The following is a 12,821-nucleotide window of genomic DNA, read 5'->3' as shown; positions in this document are numbered from 1 at the left end:
TCACCGCCGGGCGATCGGGGGGCTAAACCTTTATTCGGTAATAAACGGCGGGTTCCCTGACACTATAAAAAATAAACAAACTAACCAGCGTCACCCATAACGGTTATACGGTGATCAGTGGTGAAAGGGTTAACTAGGGGGCAATCAAGGGGTTAAAACCTTTATTAGATAGTATATGGGGGTCCCTGTCGCTATAAAACGCTGACGGCGAACCTAAATATTTACCTCACTAACTAGCGTCACCAGCGACACTAATACAGCGATCAGAAAAATGATCGCTTAGTGACACTGGCGACAGGGGGTGATCAAGGGGTTAAAACTTTATTAGGGGGGGTTAGGGGGGTATCCTAGACCTAAAGGGGGCTAATACTCACTGTCCCAACACTGTAACTGTCACAAACTGACACCAATGCTGTAATCAGAAAAAAAAAAAAAAAAACTGCTGGTGTCAGTTTGTGACAGGGAGGGGGGGGGGGGTGATTGGGGGGGGGGGAATCGGGGTGTTTTGTGTGCCTGGCATGTTCTACTGTGTGTGTAGTGTTGTGCACTCACAGCGAAGTCTTCTCTCCTCGGCGCTGCAACGGAAAATACCGAGCCGAGGAGAGATGACATCATTTCCTTTGCTTCTGTTTAGCATACAGCAGCAAAGGAAGTGATCTGATTGGCCGGAGGCGATCGCGAGGGGTGGGCCACGAACGAATGGCATCCCCCTCACCGGGGGACATAACAGGACCGCCTCGGGCACCAGGGGGGGGGGTTCGGTTGGACCCCCCACCCGCGGGAGGCAAATCACGTATATGTACGTGATTTTGCCTGCCCGTGCCGCCTTGCCGACGTACATCGGCGGGAGGCGGTCCTTAAGTGGTTAAAAAAGAAGCCACTGCCCAGTTAGAATATCATCCCATGCCTATTGGCAGCTTTACAGCCCCAACTGTCTTCATTTCCCATACAAACCAACACAAGGTGCTGCTTTAGATAGGCACTGGTCAAACTTTTTTTGCCCAGAGATTTTGTTTTTGCCATTACACTCACCATTGGACAACAATTATTCATTTTTAGCTTTTCTCGAGATTGGCCCTCTTTAAAATGTCAGTCTTACCTTCTTCAATGTGAACGTTAACTGTTTGCTTCCCACTGCTGTATCAGTAACATTGAGCGATTCAAGTTTCTCTTCTACCTTGAGGCGGTCTTCAAGGGTTTTCCTTAAAAAGAAAGAAAGAAAGAATGATGGCACGGATCTTGTAATAATTACTAGATTCTCGCTAATATTTAAACACTTTTGGGGAGCAAACATGCCCAGAGTCCCTGGTTACACATGTACCAGATGTATTAACAGTTAATGCATTAACTTGCTGAGAAGACACTTCCTAAACCATATTGTTCTCAACAGAAGTGCTATCAGACAGGAACATTCTAACTGCACACACTCGGAAAAGATCTACCAGTAATGTATTCTATGGCTGAAGGTGGTCACAGAAAGGCAGATACTTTACCAAAAAGAGTTGGGGTGGTATCTGTCCATTCTCAAGTAACCCATTTTATCTCAAGGACCCCACAATCCCTGACCACAAATGGTGCTTTTGAGTCACACGTCTCACCAACAGAAAGACTGGAAGCTGCTAGAGTCTTTTCAACAAGCTAGACAATATCCCTGTTCCATAGCAAGCACCTTTAGTGTCCAAGGTGCTCAAAATACCCAAGCACATCAGGAAGTGTTGGATTATTTCAAGTGATACTAACCTTAAAGAGCAGATTTACTATTGTATACAAACTTACTGGAACCCTAATTCATGGTAAAATAGCCACCCCCTCTCCACCCCAGCCTTGGTGCAGAAACCCTGGCAAGTAACTTCCAACAGATTTGAATGTGATACTCATACTGCCAGAGTAAGGCCCCACTGAAGTCTATGGCAAGATTTTTGCACCTAGGCAAGACAAAAAAAAAAAAAAAAATACATTTTGTTTGAAAAATCCATTTTTTTTTAATGGGTCCACGCCACGTGAATATATATATATATATATATATAAATATAAATAATAAATTGTTTAGATGAGCCACTGTACTACACAGTTGTACTACTCAGTTGTTATATATAAAGAACTTTGCAGAGAGTTTGTACAATCAGATTGTAGAGTGTGTGGCCATCTTATTGTCGGACAGACACCTAATTATCTCTTCTTTCTAGCAATGTCCTTATATAAACTTAACTTTAGTAGATTGCAATCAGTTTGCAATCTGTGTGGTCAGCTTAGCACACATTAAAGTGGAGTGTACCAATATCCTGAATTTGTAAACTGGTTATAATCTCTGTTACAGCAATTATCACTACAGGTAAGTCTATAATAAGGCTTACCTGTAGGAACCATGATATTCACTGTATCCGCATGTGCAGACGTCAGCGGCACATGTGCACTGAAGAAATGGCCCCGCTCATGCCGTGGCCGGCGGCTCCGATGCGCATGCGATGGATTGACGTCATTGTGGCGCCGGCCAATCACAGCACCGGACCCCATGTACCCGAAAATAATTCCAGGCAACATGTAGGCAAGTATTTCATAATGAGCTAGCATACTAGCTCATTATGCCTTTGTCTTGCAGGTTTTTTTTTGAGTTTACAACCACTTTAACCACTTGACCACTGGGCACTTAAACCCCCTTCCTAACCAGACCAATTTTCAGCTTCCGGTGCTCTCACATTTTGAATGACAATCACTCAGTCATACAACACTGTACCCATATAAAATTTTTGTCCTTTTTTCACACAAATAGAGCTTTCTTTTGGTGGTATTTAATCACCGTTGGGTTTTTCATTTTTTGCGCTATAAAAGAAAAAAAGACTGAAAAATCTGTAAAAAAATGAATTTTTCTTTGTTTCTGTTATAAAATTTAGCAAATTAGTAATTTTTCTTTATAAATTTTGGGCAAAATTTATACTGCTAGATATCTTTGGTAAAAATAAGTACAAATTGGTGTATATTATTTGGTTATAGAGTCCAAAAGCTATGGTGCCAATATCTGAAAATTGATCACACCTGAAGTACTGACGGCCCATCTCATTTCTTGAGACCCTAACATGCCAGAAAAGTACAAATACCCCCCAAATTACCCCTTTTTGGAAAGAAGACATTCCAGGGTATTTAGAAAGATGCATGGTTATTTTTTGAAGTTGTCATTTTTTTCCCACAATTCTTTGCAAAATCAAGATTTTTTTTTTTCCTTTCTTTCACAAAATTGTCATATTAGCAGATTATTTCTCACACACAGCATATGCATTTGACGGGCACAAGTGGCTGTGTTTGGGCACAGGTGACTGTGTTTGGGCACAGGTGGCTGCGTTTGATGGGCACAAGTGGCTGCGTTTGGGCGGCACAAGTGGCTGCGTTTGACGGGCACAAGTGGCTGCGTTTGACGGGCACAAGTGGCTGCGTTTGACGGGCACAGTGGCTGCATTTGATGGGGGAGGTTCAGTATTTTTCCGTTTGTTTTCACTCGTCGGTAATCGTGATGCATCGCGGAATCGAATCGAATCGTTGACCAGATAATCGTAATCGAATCGAATCGTGAGACCAGTGAAGATGCGCACCCCTAATCTCCAGCAAGTTTGGAATCATAATCCTTGGATTAGTGATGTAGAAGAGTACATCGTCGGCAAACGCTGCGAGTTTGTGCTCCTCAGCCCCTATCTTGATCCCACTGATATCTGGGTTATTTCGGATAGAAGCCAACAGGGATTCCAAGGTCAACACAAATAAGAGAGGTGACAACGGGCACCCTTGCCTAGTTCCGTTTTCCATTGTGAATGGTAAAGAAAAGACCCCATTTCACCTTAACAGTCGCAGGGGGGTGGTTATATAGTACTTTAATCTAATCCTTTTTCAACAGCCTCGCTAAATGATTACTTGTCTTATTTCCCCAGAGATACCTGTCTCTTGCTAGTCTGTTGAAAAACCTTCTAGAGTCTTGCTCCATACTATCTTTAAGTTCCTCTCTCTTATTTATCAGTTGGTGGAAGCATTCCTGGTGATATCCATTATGTTTTTTATGCTCTTGTTCTAATCTATGTATTTCTTCAATGAGGTTCTCTCTTTTTTTTTAATCTCTCTTTTTTTTTCCCTGGCACCGATGGATATGCGGACCCCCCTAATATAGGCTTTATCGGCCTCCCAAAGAGTGGGGCCCGATATTTCCCCTGTATCATTAACCAAGAAGAAAAATTCTATTTCTTTCTGTATTGTTTCAACTACTTTATCATCTTTTAGAAGGTTTTCATTTAGACGCCATGTAAATGGTTGTCTTTGGGTCCCCGGAATCCTCATTGAGATCCGGGAGTGGTCAGACAGCGTGGTTATTTCTATTTTAGTATCCCTTACTAAAGCCAGCAAGCTGTGGTCTACCATTATGTAATCCAATCTTGAGTACGTCCCGTGCACAGGGGAGAAGAAAGTATAATCGTGTATTTTTGCGTGCTGCAGGCTCCAAACGTCCATAATTTGACATTGATGCAGCCTACGCCCAATCATTTTTAATAGTGCTTTACTCATCCCCTGTGCCCAGGACGTACTATCCAAAGTAGGATTCAGACAAAAGTTGAAGTCCCCTGCCAAAATAACCTCCCCTGTCTTAAAGTCCATTAACCTACCTAGTACCGTATATACTTGAATTTGAGTCAAGTTTTTCAGCACATTTTTTTGGGCTGAAAGTGCCCCCCTCGACTTATACTCGAGTCAAGCACTTTTCTGCAGCAAGAAAGTTCATTTTCCGAACCGACTTTGGGGCCCTGTATCTCAGGGCCACTTTGTGCTAGGAACCCCAAATTTGGTGTGCAAACCCAGTGGAACTGGTACCACAACATATCCAAAGCTGGAGTTCCTAGCTCCAAGTGGCTCAGAGATACGGGGCCCCAAATTAGTTTCGGAAAATGTCATTCTCTGCTGCAGAAAAGTGCTTGACATTTTCTGAACCGATTTTTGGGGTCCTGTATCTCGGGGCCACTTGGTGCTAGAAACCCCAGCTTTGGATATTTTATGGTGCTAGTTCCACTGGGTTTGCACACCATTTGGGGTTACTAGCACTAAGTGGCCCCGAGATACAGGGCCCCAAAGTCGGTCAATTGTGTCCATCTGCAGCAATGTCATTTCGGGACACTTTGGGTTCAGAGACCCCAAATTTTGGCTGCAGCTAGGGGGCATCTAGGAACACTTAACTACCGAGTTTGAAGTTCGGGGGACCTATGGCTGCAAATGGGCACATTGAGGCTGCAAATGGGCATTGTTGACCCTCTTTTCTATTTACAGTAGCTGTGCATTTCTCACCCTCGTCTTATACTCGGGTCAATAAGTTTTTCCCTTTTTGTGGTAAATTAGGGCCTCGACTTATACTCGGATCAACTTATACTCGAGTATATACGGTACTTGTTTTAGAAATCTAATCAGGTTTTTATTTGGACAATATACGTTTGCCAAGGTAAACATCCTATCACCTAGTTTGCCCTTCAAGAAAAGATATCGACCCTCGGGGTCTGTCATTCTGTCAATCAAAGAAAACTTAATCATCTTTGCAAACCCTATTGCTACCCCCTTGGCCCTCCTTGTAAGTGAATCACTGTAAAACCAGGTCGGGAGGTCAGTAGAGTATAATTTAATGTTTGTCTCCTTGGCAAGATGGGTCTCCTGTAAGAACACCACATTGGCTCGATATTGCTGAATTTCTTTTAATATTTAATGTCTCTTGACAGGGGAGTTTAGGCCCTTGACATTATATGACAGGAAATGTAATTCTGTCATTTATTTTAATCTAAAGAGGAATTTCGTATCAATACCATAACCTGCCTTCTTAAACATATTCTGTATTTGTTTCTGCAAGATTATACTACACCCACCCGCCCCAACCCCCCAATCCCTCCCCAAGGCCGTAGTTCGGCCCTAAGTCCGCAGATGCGAATCCAAGCCGATCCCATCCTACGCACTTCTCCTAGGGTGCGACTCCGACCACGGCCCCCCGTGTCCTTGCCCCTCCCCCCCGAAGGAGGAGGGGCAGGAGCAGGCAAGCGAAGGTGATCCAGGACTCCCCCAAGAAACTTCTGCTCCCACACCATATCCTATCCATGTATGTATGTTAAACTACCCCCCCCCCCCCGACTCTCTCCATCCGAACTTCAATTGGTTATACTTAAAGTCTAATGGTGACCCTTTTGTAATTACTGAAAGTGTCCACCTCTCGCTGTTGAGATCTTTTTAACTTCTATCTAGGAATATTTGGAACAGGAATGTCTAGGTTTTTACAGAAGTCATGGAGGTCTTCCAGGAACCTCAATCTGATTGTTCTTCCTTCTTTCTGAACTATTAAAGATGTTAGCTGTCCTCCGTTGTTCCAGCAGGGGTTTTAATTGCCGTCTCCGTGCCAAAGTTCCTGCTGATAGGTCGGAAAATATTTGTAATTCCGTACTCTCAAAATGTACTGGGGAGGCTCCTCTAAGTTTGTTCCATATCTTGGCTTTATCTTCATATAGATGAAATTTAATGATGACATCCTTGGGTGTTTCCTGTCTCAGGTCTGGGGGTTTCCTGACTCTGTGCACACGGTCTATCTTTAGGTCCTCATCTACCCTTCTATCCAGGATTGGGTTAAAAAAAATTTAAATTTTAGTCACCAGATCTTCTTGTTTCTCCGGTAAAGCTCTGATCCTGAGGTTTTGATGACGACTTTGGTTTTCCTGCTCTTCCAGCTTGTATAGTATGTCTCGATGGTCACTTTCCATTTTTCTCATTTGTGTTTTTAAGTCTGTTATTTCTTGGCCTGTTTTGCTGTTACTTCCTCTGCTTCCTCTACTCTCCTCAGTAAATGTCCCATATCCATCCTTACATTGGAAATCTCCGTTTTGATCACATTTTCTAATTTAGTAAACATTTCCAGCATTTCCGATTTTGTTGGAATTAGTGCCATATTTCTTTGTTCTTCCATTTTGCTGAGGTCAAGTTCTCCCTCCTGATCCAACTCTTCCCTGTATTTTTCTCCTTGATCCGCTTTATGCTTTACCTGCTCTTTTTTTGCCTTTGTCCCTGTTTGCTTTCTTTCCAGTCCAGGACGTTTTGAACTCGTGTCCTTAAGATATTTCTGGATTGTACTAGTATTTAAGCTTTCTTTTGGGGTCTTGGGTTCTGTTGCTTTTTGCGATCGATCTCTCATGTTCCCTTTTTGTTATCTTCTTTCCCTCCCACTTGTTCTGTATTTTCAAAGATTTCAAATAGTGGTAAACGGGAATTGAAGTAGTTTTACCCCTATGGAATCACTAGTCACATCCTGTCTGCCCCAACTGTGAGGGGCGGGTCAGAAAGGAGAAACCGTTCCTGAAAAGCAAACTGAGCACTATTAGAGTCTATAAACTCAGTTCATTTGTGGCGGAATGACCCACTGTTTGACTCTGCTACACTGAATATGTTAATATAATGATCTAATCATGCAAGGCAATTTGGTAAACGAGACCCAAGACATAGGACACAAACTGAAGATCATCAAGGAAAAATGCAATGCCCCACAGGGGAGCCGTAAGGTCCACGCTATGTGTTGTAGAACAATCCTAGGTTTACAAACACTTTTCAGGCCTTTCAATCATGCTGGCAGTAAGGTACCGTTTTGTCTTTTCCAAGTCCATTGTACTTTTCCCTGGCCCTTTTTATAAAAACAATCATAAGCTCTTATATGGTTCATAACCAAAAAATAGGGCAAAACTAGGGTTCAGCGCTTTCTTCAGAGGCCTATTGACACAATGTAATGTCCTCAATGTGTTGCCAGAGTTGTCTATGCTCCGCTTGATTAACCAGTCTAACCATATATTAGTGTTTAGGGGTTAATATAAGGCCCTCCTCAAGGAACCGCTGACACACGAGAGCAGGAAGGCAGGAAAACAGGGTAAAGCTTAACTCCTTCTTCTGCGGTCTATAACCCTATATCAATATACCAGTATACTTTGCGTATCTTAGTTCGTGCTTTATTTAATAACGGAATATGACATAGGGTATGACATAAGGTCCGTTTAACAAGTCTCTTAGCAAGTCTCTAGTATACTTAATACTGCAATGGCTTTAGATATTAGAGGTTAAATTCATACCTGGGGAGGGCTTCTTCCCAGAATCTTTATCACAAGTAGATCTGGTCCGGCCGTTTAGTGTGCTGTATAGATTGTTGCAAAGCTCCAGTGACGTCCTGGTCCGCTTGATGCCGCTAGATGCTCACACTCTCTGGATAAGGACCGATTGCTCACTTTTCCCCTCTTCAGACCAGGGTCGGTTTGGCATCGTTCAACGAGGTAACGTGGGAGGTCGGGGGGGACAATGCTGTGTGCGGATAGGCTCCGTCCGTTCCCAGCAGGGATGCTGGTAGCTCAGCTGCTTCTTTAGCCAGTGGTGGGCCTTCAATGCTTATGCTCTCCACTCGCTGGGTTCGGTTCAGACACCGCCATCCTCGGCTATTAGTGTGGGCTTTTCATTCAGCAGTGCATCAGCGGGCTCTCACCCCGCTCTGCTCCCTCTGGTTCTTCTGAGCCACCTCCGCCCCCTCACACCGGCCCCGCTGTCAGGCCCATCCCCCAGCTCTGACGTGTCACGTCAGCATCGTGCCTCTGTGCTCATCGCCTGAGAAAATGCCCCCCCTTTTTCTTGAGGTGGTTATAGAAGCGTGGCCACAGTGGAATCCTTATGCTGAATATATATTCACACAATGTGAGCTTGACCATTGTAGTGTTTTAACTTTACCATATTAAAGCGGAGTTACACTAGGACGGCTTTGCGCTCTCTTCTTTGTGTTTTGTCTAGATGTGCTCCTGCCACACAGAGGATCCATAGAGAGCAGCAGCACCCTTTGACTTGTCTAATTACCACCAATAACCAGCTGGGGGGGCTATACCAAACTGTTGATCAGCACACCTGCTAGTTTTTTCTTTTGTGTGCATTTTTAGTGATGGCTTTGCTGGATATCACCTTTTGCTGTGGGCTGCGGAATTACAGCCTGCCACGTCTTGATTTGTAGTGACCTTGAGAGAGTCTCAGTCTCTCTCCCCCTCCCACCCACCTTTCTCTCTCCCCCCACCTCTCTCCCCCTCCCACGTCTCTCCCCCTCCCACGTCTCTCCCCCTCCCACGTCTCTCCCCCTCCACGTCTCTCTCCCCCTCCCACGTCTCTCTCCCCCCACCTCTCTCTCCCCCCCCCACGTCTCTCTCCCCCCACCTCTCTCTCCCCCCACCTCTCTCTCCCCCACCTCTCTTCTCTCTCCCCCTCACCTCTCTCCTCTACCCCCTCCCCCCTCCTCTCTCCCCCCCACCTCTCTTCTCTCTCACCCTCACCTCTCTTCTCTCTCACCCTCACCTCCCTTCTCTCCCCCCACCTCTCTCCCCCCTCCCCCTCACCTCTTCTCTCCCCCGCACCTCTTCTCTCCCCCGCACCTCTCTCTTCCCTTCTCTCCCCCTCACCTCTCTTCTCTCTCCCCTTCTCTAGTGTATAATAGTGTGTGACCAGACCACGACTTCTAGTGACCCATGAACGACTCCTTAGACCATGTCTGCTATACATGCTGATGGCGAATATCTACAATTATAGGCGCTGCATTTTAAGCAATAAACTATCGCAAAAATAAGGAAAAAAATGGCAAAACTGACACCAATAATTCTCAATGCGAGGATGGAGTCAGAATCAGTGAACTTTCGCTTTTCTGTTGGGTCCGCTTGAAGGGTCAGCTTGATACCAGCTTTAAGCTTCCCTTGCAGCCAACAGTAATATGTTCCTTGGTCGCTGTACCGGACGTAGCGGAAGTTCAGATTATTGCCGTGATCTATAAAGATACGTGTCGCCTCCTTTTGGCCAGTCAGATAGTCTGATTTGTAGAATTGTTTGTCGCTTTTATCCCAGGCAACAGCATCTCCTGGTTTGGCACCTGGGCAGGCAAGAGTAAGTCTGCTCCCCACGGTGTGTGTATGTTTTTCAGTCGGAGCCTTGGAGAGGAATGGGATATAATTCTTAATCTTGCTTATTTTGTGTAGCCAGTATTGGGTGGTACCTTTTAACCCTGGAACCCTTGTGTGACAGGGGGTCTGACAACTCCTGATGAATATTTCTGGTCTTCGATCGGAAAGTTCCTTTCGCAGGTTGTCAGGAATCGCATGTGAGCCGCAGGGAACAACGCTGCTCTGTGAGAGCATGTGCCTTGGTTCAAGATGGGCACTACTGACATAGCAAAAGCCTATCTTTCTTTGTTCCCCGGGGACATCACAGCGGTCACACTTTTCCCAGTTCCAGAAAGCGGTGAAGGCTGTCAGGTGCTCCGTTTTGAGGTCTGGCTGTGGGTCTTGGTGGTGCTCCTGAAATGCCACATAAGCATTTGAGGTATCCTGCACATCAAGGTCGTACCCCCAGAAGAAAGCACCATCGCCGTTTCCACATATGTAAATTCCCGAGTCTTTTACGCGGGCCTTGTGTATGATGACATTGTACATTTTGGTGACGATCTTCGACTCCACATGAAGGGACTTCTGTGTTCCATCTGGTTTCAGCATCTGAGTTTTTACACTGTTCACTGATTTTTTATAGAACCAGTAAACATGTGTCTTTGTGTCTGGCCTGCACTTACAGGGCAGTTCTATGGTCATATCGGTGGCATAAGCCACACTTTCATAAATCGGAATAGAAGGGCATAAAAGCTTTTCATTTGTTTGTTCCTTTTCTGAAAGAACATTTGCATTCACTGTTGTGATCTGCCAACAGATGAAAAACATCAAAATACTAACAAGCTTTGTAAATTCCATACAAGAATGCATCTAACGGTCTGCACTGTACTGAGGTCAGTGTCTTCTGACAGGAGCAGTGAGGCTGCAGGCTGTTTACCTCCTCAGCTGGAGCTGCTGTGATGATGTCACAGTGTTCCGTGGTTGACATGGAAACCTCCCCAAAACTTTGCAATGGAAAACACAGGAAAAATACACTCCTGCAAACTGCTCTAGCAGATGAATTAGTTTAGTCTGGGAAAATTACTGGATGGAAATTGCTATATATTGTATTGGAATTCATTTATAAGCATTGAAAGATATGAATCAGCCTATAGAAACCAGAGATGCTAGATTTTATTTTATCAGATTAAATGCAATCAGCAAACCCTCTGTTTTTCTTATTTCTTCTATAATGAGTTTAATGAATAAAAAGATTTAACACGAGGATAGGGGTCTTTATTTTCAGCTGTGTGAGTGTAATATTCAAGTCTGTTTAGACATGGATAAAAATATCTGTGTTAGCAATGTCGGTTAGCCAGAAAAATTCAAATTCCAACTGTCATTTGCTAACTGCCGGTCTGGAAGTGGGGAAGCCCATCCCCCTACAGTTAGTAATCACTCCCCTAGGACACACTTAACCCCTCCCCGCCCCCTAGTGGTTAACCCCTTCACTGCCAGTGTCATTTACACAGTAATCAGTGCATTTTTAATCGCACTGATCGCTGTATAAATGACAATGGTCCCAAAAATGTGTCAAAAACGTTCGACATGTCCGCCATAACGTCGCAGTCATTATAAAAATCGCTGATCGCCGCCATTACTAGTAAAAAAAAAAAAATTATTAATAAAAATGCCATAAAACTATCCCCTATTTAGTAAACGCTATAACTTTTGCACAAACCAATCAATAAACGCTTATTGCGATTTTTTTTTTTTTACCAAAAATATGTAGAAGAATACGATCGGCCTAAACTGAGGAAAAAAAAATGTTTTTTTTATATATTTTTGGGGGATATTTATTATAGCAAAATGTAAAAAATAATGCGTTTTTTCAAAATTGTCGCTCTTATTTTGTTTATAGCGCAAAAAATAAAAATCGCAGAGGCGATCAAATACCACCAAAAGAAAGCTCTATTTGTGGGAAAAAGGACATCAATTTTGTTTGGGAGCCACGTCACACGACCGCGCAATTGTCAGTTAAAGCAACGCAGTGCCGAATCGCAAAAAAACACTCTGGTCAGGAAGGGGGTAAAATCTTCCGGGGCTGAAGCGGTTAATATCTGTAAACCCAAACACTAAATTTGTGTGAATAATTCCCCAAGGACAATTCTCATGATGTGAACAGACCCAAAATGTGAGGCCTCATGCCTCACACGTTATAATAATGTTATAAAAATGCCAGTAGCTTTGCAGGGAGTCTTTCCATGTTTTTGCAATAGCGTTTTTTTTTTTTTTTCAATGGCTCAAAAAAGTTAAACGCTGGTGTGATGCGTTTTTGAACGTTTATCAGCGTTGACTGATGCTAGAGCCGTTTTACAGCTGAAAAACGCCTCTCAGAACCCACTAGTTTTGGGGGTTTTTTCAGCCAAAAAATGCCCCAGCCAAAAACAGTTGATAACAACCTAGGTGTGCATGGACACACAGGATAACATGCTGGAGTGTTTATTGACTGTAGAAAAAAAATGTCTGAAGCCAAAAAAACAGCAGCTGTAAAAACATCCAAAAACGTCCAGTGTGCATGAGGCCTAATTGTGCAAGGCTTCCTAAATAAAGGCCTGTTTTTTTAATTTAATAATATTCAAATTTTATTTTATTTATTTTTAAATAAATATCTAGTTTCTGCTCTGAGACCCTTGTTAATAGGCTGCTTTCATTCCATCCGCTACAGTCAAGGTTCCCTGCCGGTTGATTGACTGTTATATCAGTATAATGGTGGTTATATCTGTTTCGATAAACGAACAATTTATTTTCCTATCTAACCCTTCCAATAGGAATAATCAATCAATTTATAGTTAAACCCATTCAATCGATATGCCACACACAGGAATGAGGATTTTCGATTATGGT

The 12,821-nt window shown here is 43.6% G+C and overlaps 2 protein-coding genes across 2 annotated transcripts in view; both read right to left on the bottom strand.

Annotated features, from left to right (window-relative positions):
• NOL10 (nucleolar protein 10) overlaps nt 1-12,821 on the bottom strand; it is a 140,956-nt gene that overhangs the window by 25,198 nt on the left and 102,937 nt on the right. Inside the window, 1 exon segment of the mRNA XM_073625385.1 lies at nt 1,100-1,202. Within this exon segment, the coding sequence (XP_073481486.1) occupies nt 1,100-1,202 (103 nt within the window).
• On the bottom strand, nt 9,543-10,852 carry LOC141141396 (Ig-like V-type domain-containing protein FAM187A). Its single transcript, XM_073629051.1, has one exon. It carries the CDS (start codon nt 10,803-10,805, stop codon nt 9,543-9,545), a length of 1,263 nt encoding a protein of 420 aa, XP_073485152.1. The 5' UTR covers nt 10,806-10,852.

The sequence above is a fragment of the Aquarana catesbeiana genome, linkage group LG04, assembly GCF_042186555.1.
Source record: "Aquarana catesbeiana isolate 2022-GZ linkage group LG04, ASM4218655v1, whole genome shotgun sequence".
NCBI classification, from domain to species: domain Eukaryota; kingdom Metazoa; phylum Chordata; class Amphibia; order Anura; family Ranidae; genus Aquarana; species Aquarana catesbeiana.
Note: the sequence above shows the minus strand (reverse complement) of the source record. Positions and strands in the feature narration are given on the sequence as shown.

Coding starts and splice junctions, on each gene's coding strand:
- LOC141141396 (XM_073629051.1), bottom strand. CDS start 10,805: ATGCATTCTTGTATGGAATTTACAAAGCTTGTTAGTATTTTGATGTTT.